This window comes from Miniopterus natalensis, chromosome 7, assembly GCF_054644295.1.
Source record: "Miniopterus natalensis isolate mMinNat1 chromosome 7, mMinNat1.hap1, whole genome shotgun sequence".
NCBI classification, from domain to species: domain Eukaryota; kingdom Metazoa; phylum Chordata; class Mammalia; order Chiroptera; family Miniopteridae; genus Miniopterus; species Miniopterus natalensis.
The window spans coordinates 15,480,563-15,492,978 of NC_142087.1; the positions used below are offsets into that span (position 1 = coordinate 15,480,563).

General features: G+C 52.2%; 1 protein-coding gene across 1 annotated transcript in view; it reads right to left on the reverse strand.

The window, feature by feature from the left end:
• Positions 1-8,314, reverse strand: part of RSPO4 (R-spondin 4) — a 28,528-nt gene extending 20,214 nt beyond the window's left edge. Inside the window, exon 1 of the mRNA XM_016200546.2 lies at positions 8,236-8,314. Coding sequence (XP_016056032.1) covers positions 8,236-8,314 — 79 coding nt within the window. The remainder of the gene's footprint in view (positions 1-8,235) is intronic.
• Positions 8,315-12,416: the final 4,102 nt, after the last annotated feature.

Below are 12,416 nucleotides of genomic sequence, written 5' to 3' on the forward strand. Positions count from 1 at the left end.
TGCAAGGAATGCATTTCATGCCCCATTTTCCAAATTAGCCAACGGAGGAACAGAGGAGAGAGATGACCTGCCCAAGGCCACTCAGGTAGTGAGTGGCAGAGCCCATGGCCTTTGTCACAGCCTGCCGGCCTCCGCTGCTCATCTGGGACTTGCTAGAGACAGCTGTGCCCATTTGCCAAATCCAGAGCAGGCTCCGGAAGGGCAGTTGTGACATTCTTTCTCTGTGGGTCTCCACCCCTGCGGATGTGGGCACTGCTGTCAGGATTCAGGGAAAGTGGAGGCTTCTGGCTAAAGGGAGTGGTTTCTCCATGTGGTCTAGGTCCCCCAGGCTTGGGAATACCTTTCTTTTGAGCTGGTGAAACATAACCCCACACCCGCAGTGGCACAATGGAGCCCCCACCATGGGCCGCAAAGTGGGCCCTATGAATCATGTGGCATTACTATGAGAAATCATCCCATAGCAGGCCGCGGTGGCCCTGCCTGAGGCAGCAGTGCCTGAGAGGGGTTGGCTTCACCCATCCAAGGGAATCAGGCCATTCTCTGTGGGACCTGGAGGAGTCCCCAAGGGTGGAGCTGAGGGCCCGTGTATCCTAGAATGGCGCTGACTGTTGCACAGGGCAGAGAATGGAGGCTCTGGCCATGGAGACCTGGGGGCACATCCCAACCTCTCCCCATCCTGGCTGTGTGCTCTTGACAAGTTGATTGCCCCCTCTGAGCTTGCAGGGCCTTCTCTGGAGAATAATAAGATCAAATGAACTCACGAGCTATTATGTGGATGAACTGGGAGAAGGCCTGGCAGAGTGGTTATGCACCCGAGCTTTGGAATCAATCACCTAGGTTTAAATTCTGGTTTTGCCACATGGACTTGCCAAGCTATTGGCCTCAACCATATGAAATTGCTAATATGTGGCTGTTTTCTACCAACAAGATGGCAATTTCATATACTTCAACTAACGCTCCTCTGTCTTAACGTAGCCTCCTCCTCTGTGAGATGTGGGTAACAGTCCTCCTACAAGTTGCTGTGAGGATTAAATAAGGCTGGGAGGCTACTGAGCTCAGTACTTAGAGCTTGGGGTCTGGGACAGGCAGGATTTGAACCTTGGCTGTGTGATGTTAGGCAGGTTACTTAACCTCTCTGTGCCTCCGTTTTGTCATCTGTAAAACAGGGATAACAGTGCCCACCTCATAGGTTTATTAGGAGAACATAATCAGTTCACATGTACGACGTTGTTGAATATAAACCATACACGTAACATCTGGCACAGTGTAAATGCTCAGCCGTAAAACCAAATCCAAAAGAGACTTTTCTAAACCTTTGATGCCACTGAAAATTAAGTATTTTAAAAGAAAAACTATGTTCTAAGGAACATATATGGGTGTAGATATACAGATGAGGAGCATGCTCCCGGGTGTCCAACAAGCCCAAGGTCATTCTGTGTCCTGACAATGTCCACAGCCTGAGGCCCTGAGGCCATGGTGGCTCTTGTCTGGCCCAGACCTCCACCAGGTCCCTTTCAAGCCACAGACTAGATGTGGCACTCAGGCAACTCTAGAGGCCCTTATGAGGCTCCTGACCTCAGACTGGCCTCTGCTTATTAAGAAACCTCTGCAGACAGCCCTCAAGCTGTGAATGGCCTCTTTCTTGGTTCTCTCCGCTCATCTGACATTTATCCTTAGACCAGGGAGAAAGGCAAAGCAGATGGGGCATGCCCAAGTCACACGGAGGGAAACTGAAGCTCTGAGAAGCTCTAAACCAGACTACCCAGCTCTGGGGCAAGCTGCTTTCCTCTACCTAACCAAAGCCACCCTCACCTCATCTCTCCTGAACCCTCACTTTCATCCCCAGCTTCGGGGCTTTGGCTGAGCAGCTTCCCCACTTGAGGCTTCATTTTTATAAGTGTTGGTCTCAAAGGTCTCAATTGGCCTTTTCAGTCCTAACATTCCATTATTCACGGCCCTCCAGAGAGAAAATAAAGGTTGACTGCTCTGCTAACTGTGAAGTACTGTGCAAATGAGAGGGTGGTTAACGGCAGCATTAAATGGGTTTTCTGGAAAAGGCAGGGTTTGCTCCTGTGGTTCAGGAATCAGGAAGACCCAGGTGACACATGTGCCAGGTGACCTTGGACAAGCCAGCCCCCTCTCTGAGCCAGCCTTCCTCCTCCATAGGTTAGCATGAGGAGCAAGCAATGGCTGGTGCTCGCTGGTGGCTCAGGGTGTCTGATGCAGAAGGACGTTTAGGGCCCCGATGGATCATTCTACCTTCCACGGCTAAAATCCACACACTCTGGGAAGGACCATTGGAAACCAGGTTCAGGGCCATTAGAAACAAGCATGTGAACTAAGGACCTGCAAAACGTGTCAGGGGCAGTCATTGCTTATTAAGGCAATTCAGTGTCACAGCTGGAGCTCTGGAGCTGGACTCCCTGGGTTCACATGCTTATTGCATGTGACCCACTGGGCCTTCATCTCCCATCTGCAATACAGGGATCTTCCTAGATCCTGCTTCCTAGAGATGCCACGAGGCCCATGTTGACTCAGCTGACCCGTGCTTCTCAACAGTGGTGAAAATAATATTTTTATATCAGTTCACACAGTACATACACTCATTCACACATGCCCACACCCATGTGCACACACATCCACACTTGCACACACATGTGCACACACACTCACCATTCGCACACACATTCACATGTATATGAGAACTCTAATACATTCTCCAAATAATAATTCATCTTAACACTTGCAATGCACTCTGATACCTTCTAAAATGGAAGCTGGCAAACTATGGCCCATGGGCCAAATCTGGTCTCCAGCCTGTTTTTTGGTATGGCCTGTGAGCTAAGAACGGTTTAATATTTTTAAAGTATTGTAAAAAAACAAACACAAACCAGTAACAACAAAGAAGAGAATATGGGAGATCACATGTGGCTGCAAAGCTGACAATATTAAGTATCTGGCCCTTTACAAACACATTTACCTACCCCACTCTGTTTTGTTCTGTTCTCCACCCATTTTATTAAAAATGCTGCCTGTGTTGCACTAAACGTATCTGCCTGATTTGCCGATGGGTTGCAAACCTCAGTTTGAAAACCTTTGAGTTAATGTGAACTTGAGCTTTTTCATTAGAAGGAAAGGTGAAAAGGTGGATGCATCAACAGTGGGCTGATCGACAAGACGAGGGAGGGGAACAAAATGAGTAAGGTTACCATGTGACAGCTAAGGCAAGCAATGTTCCATCTTGGGGCCTCAGATTCCTCAGCTGAGACCGGGACCACCTTGGCCCTGTCTCTCAAGGCTGGGCTGAGGAGAGTGGGAGCCTGTCTATGCCACTCCTTCCGGTGGATCTGTGCCGGGCATCCCAAGGAGATGTAGGGCCCTCTGGCAGCAGAGACAGTAGAGCGCATCTCTGCTGTCCTTGTCAACACCTAGTCCAGGGCCTGGCCCAGAGGAAGGGCTCAATAAATATTTCTCTGTGACTATGGTGACAGGCGAGTGGCATCTGAGGCCCTCCATGACTGACTCTGGCCCTGTCTGCAATCTGACTTTCACTTCCTCTGGTGACAGTTCCTTGGACCCTTCCCACCTAGACACAGCCATCCCTATTCTTGCCAGAGTCCCCAGCCCCTAACCAGCTGCCACCCCACCTGACAAAATCCTAAACCCTACCCCTCTAACGAGGCTCCTCTCAGAGCCTCTGCCGTGTAGTCCTTGGCAAGTCACTAACAGGATTCACTTCTATTTCTAGGCACAGGCTTCGGAGCCTCCAAAACTCTGGGTCTGTATCCCAGCTCAGCTGTTGGAAGTTCCTAGACAGGTCACTGCCCCTTTCTGAGCCTCAGTTCCCTTGTCTGAGAGATGGGTGTAACACAAGGCAGAGCCATAATGAGGATTCACAGCCCATATACACAGCTCCTGCACGTGGCCAGCCCTCACTAAGTGGTCTCAAGGGTCTCCTCTGAAGGCTGGGTGGGGTTGGGTGGTTTCCATCCACTGGAGAGGGAAGTGGGTTCCCCTGGGAGGTGAGAGCCAAGTGAGATGAAAACAGTATCTCCTTTGAGCCACAAGTTTGGCTTCAGAACTGACTTTAGAGGAAGAGGGTGGGTGAGCAAAGCTTAGTTTATTGAGCACCTACTATGTACCAAATATTCTTCCCTTTTCTCAACCAGCCCCTATTTTATAAAGTTTCTTTTCTCAACTAGCCCTATTTTATGAAGAAAACCATGTCCAGAGGGGCAGAAGGACTTGCTCAAGACAGCATTGTACTGACGCACAGCGCCATTCCCTGAGTGCTCCCCAGGCAGGTATCACCCCTCACTCTGCCCTTTAGGAGTCCTGTTTCCCCTCCCAGCACTGCCCCTGACCTGCATCTTCACCCGGCTTCACCCGGATGCCAGTGTTTAGGGTGCTGCCACTTGTTCTGTGCCTAGCCATGGCCGTGACCCGGAGACAAGAAATCCGGATCTTCCCCCATCACTGCCACTGCCTCGGGCACCTGCTTGCCAGGTCTCAGCTTCTCTGTGCTGCCTGCCTGGCTGCCCACACAGGGCTTTGCTGTTCACAGAGAATTATTATATTCAGTCCACTTAACAAGTCTTTGGAGTGGGCAATGGCACAGTCCTTATACAAGCAAAGGAATAGAGGCTCATAGAGGGAGGGGGCAAAGGGGAGAGTCAACCCATGGGAGCTTCCCCTCCTGCCAGTCCCGGGAATATTCCACTCTGCTGTAAAATGGGAGGAGGGAGTTGTTGAATTCTTATGAAGTACCTACTGCATGCCTTTGGACACCTTCCCTCTGGCACAGTGGTGAATCTTTCCAGCCTCTGAAGAGGTAGGTACAATTGTTCCCATTTCACAGATGTGAAGCCCTGGATCAGAGAAGGGACGTGGCCTGCCTGAGATGTCACATTAGGGCAGAAGAAGGCTTAGGATTTAAACCCAGAGCTATACGAATTCTAGAGCTCCTCCCTCTGCCCCTTTCCGCCTCAGGTCTAGAAGGGTCGAAAAATACCATAAGAATGTGGGAGACTCTCGCCTCCACCAAGCCCCTTCCCCAGCAGCCTTGGACGGCAGGGAAAGGCAGTCACAGCCTGTCTTCTCACTGACTAATGAATCTCTGTGTCGGGGTGGGAGTGCGGACCAGAGCTACCTCACTTTGTCCAAGTGTCCCATGGCCAGGATACCCCAGCATGTTTTAAGAGAACTGTTCCCATCTGGTTCTGATTCATTTATATTTAATTAATCAAAATGTTTTGTAATAGACACGAGATCCAAGAACCTTTCTCAAGCCTTTTCTTTCATTCTTTCTTGTCTTAGAAACAGAAAAATTAAGTTTCATCAAGAAACAGTGACGCCCGAGCCTGAGGAAGCACGGGTCTGCGGGAGCGAGGCCCCAAGGGTGAAGGCTCAGTCTGGGCAGCTGCTGGGCCCAGAGTCATCCCTCCTGATCTTGCAGAGAAGGCGAAGCCTGGGGCCATGGATTGGGCATGGAGGGGAGGCTGGGGCAGGCAGGGGAGGGGCATCCCTACACACTGGCAGTTCCCCAAGGGCAGGCCCCAGGTCTGTTCACCTTGGCACCCTCGAGGTTCCAAACACAGAGCCTGGCATAGAGGCTGCCCTGTAACATTTGCTGAATGAACACGCAAATGAGTGAGTGAATGAATGAATGAATGAATGAAGCACTGCTAATACCCAGGTGCCTTCAGGACACATTCTCCTACCAAAGTTAGACCAGAATGTCAAAGCTGGTAAGATCCTGAGGGATCTCACATGGAATTTCCAAGCAGCTGTCTTATGAATAAATGGTCTCTGAGGTGTAACTGGTTTGGGGAAAGCCCCACCCTCTGTCCTCACCTCTTCACCATGAACACTCTGGTAAGTCACACAGTCAAGAAATCTATCAAACCCAACATTTCCCAAACCTGTCAGGCCAGGGCTCCTACGACTACGTTGCAGAATATGCCACAGGAAGAGTTTTTCTGTGCCCCCCACACCCACCCCAGTGCCAATGGGGAAAAAGAAACTGGGTGGGAAGAGAGGGAAATCCACTTGCCCAAAGTCACCCAGTACAAAGGTGTTGGGGGTGGGACTGAAATCCAAGGTGATTGCCATTGCACCTGGCTGATGAGTGAAGCCACAGCCTTTCTCTGAAGATGCTGGGCTGGGAATGTATGTGCCCCAGATGCAAGAAATCAACTACCATGGGGAGGGGTGCTGAGAGCCCCTCACCAAACCAGGGCAGTGTCAGGAGCAGCCATGCCAGACCTCACTGAGCAACTGGGAATGGGGGAGGGATTGGAATTTTTCTTCTTTCTTCTTTTGTGTGTGTGTGTGTGTCTTTTTAGAACTTAGAAACATCTTAAACATCTTCTAAGCCAGCCCCTCCTCAGATGGGGAAACTGAAGCTCTGAGCAGGGAAGACCAGCATAGCTCAGCAGATAACTGTCCTGTCAGATGGATGGGGCTTCCAGCTTGCTTTGCCACTCACATGCTGTGCAACCTTGGACAACCAGTTTCCCTCTCTGAACTCCGTCTCCTCCTGCAGATAATAAGCATCCCCCTTCCTCTGCTGGGCTGTTGTGAGCAGCCAAGAACACAACAGGAAATGAGAATGACTAACACAAGTGCCCACTGGGAGCGTGTGCACTCAGTCACTCACTTGACATAGCCATTAACTCATTCAGTCTTATTCTTACCTACGATTAGTATTCTTATTTTATAGCGGAGTCAATGAGGAGAAAGTTTTAGTCTTTTCTGGAACTGATAAAGATTTTAGAGATCCTCTCAAAGATCCCTAGAAGGGTAAACCAAGGCTCAGAGAAGCAAACTGACTTCCCCAAGGTCACTCAGCTAGTAACTGGGGAAGACAGGGTTTGAACCCAGGCAGGCTGACTCCAGAGCCCATGCACTTAACCACTATATCGGGGCCATTCACAGAGGAGTGTCCCCAGGAGGTCCCTAACTCCCCCTACTCACTGGAAGCCCACCCACCTCTCGACTGCCTGCGTCCTTCTGTCAGGTCACACCAGGGGTTGGAGCCCTGGGCCAGTTTCCCTGCCCCACCCAATCCCACCTCCCAGTTCTCCCACAGCCCCTTCTGCTTCCTGCTCAACTGCAGCAGTGATTGGGTCCATGCGTAGTGCTGTTCACGCAAATGGACTAGCAGCCCCCAGAGGGCAGACTCCGGCTCTCATTCCCATGTAGCCTTGCTCAGACCTAAGACCACAGCTGGAAAGAAAGAAGCCACTGGTCTTCCATTCACCTGCTGGACAACTTAGCAAAGTTACTTAACCTGTCTGAAACTTGGCCTCAGCTATATCGTGAGGATGTAGTGGGGATTCCCTTACTGTGTGGAAAACCCTTGGCACAGTGGCAGGCATTCGACTGTTGATTCTCAGACTGGCACCCAGAGGTTGAAGGGCTGCCTGGCTCAGGAGGAACCTTGCTCGCCCCCTTCTGCCCATGGGCTCTGCCAACTCTAGTTCTGTAGGGACAGCCTCAAACCCACCTCCTGAGGATGTTCTGACTCCAGTAGCGAGGGGCAGTGGCATAGGACCTTGAGGTGAGGGTGCAAGGGGCCCCTGGTTTTGTGCACCAGGTATACGCTTATAGTCTGAACCTTGGTTCATCTTCCTAGAGGCCCTATGAGGTCAAGATGAAAAAATAGAGAGGCTCTTGGAGGGGCTGGACTTCTTCCAGGTCATTCTCAGAAAACAGAGACTCAGACTCAGGTCTCCCTGAGGTTATGTAGCTCATGCTCTCGCCCCAAGGGAGGGCCCATCAAAGATCACTTACTTCTGGGAAGTGACACAGTGAGTCAGGGCCGGTGATGGGAGTGGGGCAGTCCACGGCTCTCTATGTCACCTCCTGGCTTATCGAGGGTGTTTAGGGTGACTTCTAAGCCACTAACTCCATCCCCTAGTCCCAGGGCCCTCCAGCCTGGCACTCGAGCCTTCCTGTCTGTGCAGAGCCACCCTCCTTGCTCCAAGCAATGATGCCACTATAGGGAGTGGGGGCAGTGAGAGAGCCCTGCCAGTCCCTTCCTCTCCTCCCAGAGCCTCCTTGGTCCAGCTTGCCAAAGGTGCCACGGGGCCTCCGTCTCTTCATCCGTAAAGTGGGATTGAGACCTACCTGGAGGAGTCAATAGCCCAGGGCAGGGGGCACCTGGCAGATGCCTCGAGGGCCGTCCCCGCCTGCCTGCCTGCCTGCCTGGCCACCCTGCCCCTGCCCCGCTACCTTGCTTTCTCCTCCGGTTCAGGGGGAGCATGTCCGCGGCGTGGGCGACGAGCAGCAACAGGCAGAGTGGCGCCCGCATCTGGGCAGCCTGGTCCGGGCGGGCGCGCGGGCTCCTGGCACCCGGGCGGCGCCAGCGGCGGCTCCCAGGGAGGCTGACACCGGCGGCGGCGGGCGCGGGCTGCTCCGGGCTCTCCGACCCCCGCCAGGCGAGCGCGGCGGCGAGCGGACGGCGCCGCGGGGAGGAGCCGGGGGCGGCGCGTTCCCCGCTCTGGGCGGCGCCGTCGGAGGGGGCGAGGGGTCGCCCCGCGGCCAGGTGGCCGGGCTGTCCCGGCTGCGCTGTGGTTTCCACCCCCTACGGTGCCCGACGGACGGGTCTACTGTCAGCCAGACGCAGGCACACACACGGACACAGACACACACAGACACACAGACACAGACACAGACACACAGACACAGACACAGACACAGACACACAGACACAGACACAGACACAGACACACACAGACACAGACACACGGACACAGACACACACAGACACAGACACACGGACACAGACACACACAGACACAGACACACAGACACAGACACACACACGGACACACACAGACACAGACACAGACACAGACACACAGACACAGACACACAGACACAGACACAGACACAGACACACACAGACACAGACACACGGACACAGACACACACAGACACAGACACACAGACACAGACACACACACGGACACACACGGACACAGACACACAGACACAGACACAGACACAGACACACAGACACAGACACACAGACACACAGACACACACAGACACACACACACAGACACAGACACACACACACAGACACAGACACACAGACACAGACACACAGACACACACACAGACACACACACAGACACACACAGACACAGACACACACACAGACACAGACACACACAGACACAGACACACACAGACACAGACACACAGACACAGACACACACACGGACACACACGGACACAGACACACAGACACAGACACAGACACAGACACACAGACACAGACACACAGACACACAGACACACACAGACACAGACACACACACACAGACACAGACACACACACACAGACACAGACACACAGACACACAGACACACACACAGACACACACAGACACAGACACACACACAGACACACACACACACAGACACAGACACACACACAGACACAGACACACACACACAGACACAGACACACACACAGACACACACACACAGACACAGACACACACACAGACACAGACACACACACACACAGACACACACACAGACACACACACAGACACAGACAGACACACACACAGACACACAGACACACACACACACACACGCACTCGCACAGACACAGACAGACAGACACACACACACACACACAGACACACACACAGACACAGACACACGCACACTCGCACAGACACAGACAGACAGACACACACACACCCGCACACACACACACTCGCACGCACCAGCCGCCCAGCGACGCCCGTCCCTGTGTTCCCAGCCCCCTGCTGGCCCGCTCCCACCTCTGCTTTTCTTTGCGTTCTTTCTCCCGCGCCTCCCTGTTTTCTGCCTGTGTTCGCCTCCTCTGCTGCCTCTTCCCTCGACACCCCGGTGGCCTTCCTAGTGTCCTTCTGGCCAGTGCTCTCACGGGGCTCAGGGTTCCTGGTCTCCCCCTGGCTGGCCCTCCAGCTCTGCCTTCGCTCCCTTCCTTGGTGCCCACCTCTCTGCCCTCCACCTGCGGGGTGGGGTGTATGCCCGAAGCCTGCTGCCTGGCTCTGTTTCTCTCTGCTCGGCCTTTTTCAAGAGTCCTGAGTCCTTTCTGACCACTGACCCTGAATTTTTCCTGCACAGCCTGGTGGAAGCCCCTAATCTTTAACTCAAAGTAACCAGCACCTCATAAATTCTATAGTGAAGGGGCTGGGGACCTGGACTGTGTTTTCTCCAACCTTATCTATGGGACTGGAAATAGCTGGTCCGATTTTAACCTTTTCAGAGCCAAAACCCTTCTCCCACCCAACAAACAGCACACTCCTGCCCACTGTTGCCTTACCCACTAATAACAACAATAATAATGCTAACTATCACTTTTGAGTCCGTTGTGCTAAACACTCTACACATAATATAATCTTCAAAACAACCCAGTGAAGTATTCTGATTAGCCCCATTTTACAAGGGAGGACAGGGAAGTTCAGAGAGGCCCAGTGACTTGCCTAAAGCCACACAGCAGGTCCGCGGTCTGTCTGGGTACAGTGCCTGCCTTCTTAGCTACTACTTGGGACACAGAGGAACTTACCCTTGACATGCTCTTGCTAAACAATTGTCCTTCTTTTTTCTTATGTATGTGGTTTGATCTGAAAGAAAAGCAAGGTAAATGCTGATATCTCCTCTGCAGTCCCTTTTCCCCATCCTTAGGGAGTCTCTCAGTGCAATGAGGACATTTGAGGACATGCCAGGAGGAGGGAAACACACAGATAATAAGGCAGCTCTGGCCTGGCCATCCTTCTGTGGGACTCCACAAACACTGGCAGACAAAATTCTAAGGATCTTGGTGGACTGTCAAAGCCATCACACCCAAATGGCTCCATTTCACAGATGGGGCCACTAAGGCCTCTGGATGGGGGTGCCTATCTCAGTCAGTCCAGTGATTCTAGAACAGAGCTGAGATGTGCAACCAGGTGTCCCAGCAGGGTCCCCTCCACCATGCCCTACAAGGCTCTCATGTTCTGACTTCTCTGATCTCACTTCTCCCCACTACCCCCACCCCTCACCCTTTAATTCCACAGAACTTAACTCTTGTTGTATTTTACAAACATCTCCAGGCCTCTCATACCTCTGAGCCTTTCATGTGTGGCTCTCCATGGAATGCTGGTCTGCATCCCATCCCCCTTCTCCACTGACTCATTCAGGACCCAGCCCTGGATATGCCCTCATCCAGGAAGCCTTCCCTGATTCTCATTTCAGGCTCAGTGCCTCTTTATCATGGCTTTGATCACACCAGGTGGTAACTAGGGGTGAGTCTGTCCTTTTCTCTAAATTCTCAACTCTCTGAGATCAGAGATGAGGTCTTATCTGGGTCCCTGGAGCCCAGCACACACCAGACACAGGTTCTCGGCATGTTTGTAGAATGAACGAATGAATGAATGAATTTTTCAGATGCAGGAGTCTCCCAGCTTATACATGAAATTCAGGAGAAATGAGGTGACCCTAGAAGGTCAAGTATTAGAAAGTTGGAAAGTCAGTTTCTACCCAACCACCCCCAGTCCTGAAGTCTCCAAAGTCCAGAACAGGATAGCCCCAGGTAAGCAGGGCTAGGGAGGAGCAATGTGCATCGGGAGTCACGCAGAAGCCAGGGCTGCTCGACAGCCCCAGCTCTACAGGCTGGAGCCTCTCACCCCTTAGCCTCCCATTTCCTCAGTCCTTCTGTTTCTCAAACTCTGTCTGCCACGTGTCCTTGGAAGGGCTTTTGCTGTTCCCTCTGCCTGGAAAAGTCTTTGTCAGATATCCTCGGGGCCTGTCTTCGCTCAAGGTCACCTTCTCAGAGGGCCCTCTCTGACCACCCAAATAAAGGAGAACATCCATCCAGTGTCCCCATACTGCTCCCTGGTACCAAGCATCACCTGGCCCGTTCGTGCTTGTAACCTGCTTGTTTATGAGCTCCGTGAGGGCAGAAATCTTCTATTTTATCCCTGTGTCGACACATAAAGTGCTTAATAAGCATTTGTGGAATGAATAAATGAATGGATGAATGAGCACTAGCTCATTCCTTGATTCTTTGTGGCACCTCAAGTACCTCCTGCTCTTGTGGACTCAGTTTCCCCATTTGTTCAATGGCTCAGCTGGAATTTTGTGTTCTCTGAGAGCCCTTACAGACCTTTCACAGTTTGATATTTCTAGGGTTTTATTACCCAGAACTCCAGACCCCACATCACCCTGAGATGCTCAGAGGGTCTTGGGTTCTCTGTAGCTTACAGGGGGCAGTCTGCGAATCCCAGTTTGTTCCAATTCCCCTCCCTCAATATAGGCACCAAGGGAGGACACTGAGGCCAGTGGTGCTAATGACATCTCCAGGAGGTGTGCACACTAGGGGCGTCAGTTAAGGAACCCCTGGAAACTGTAATAAATAGATGAGAATG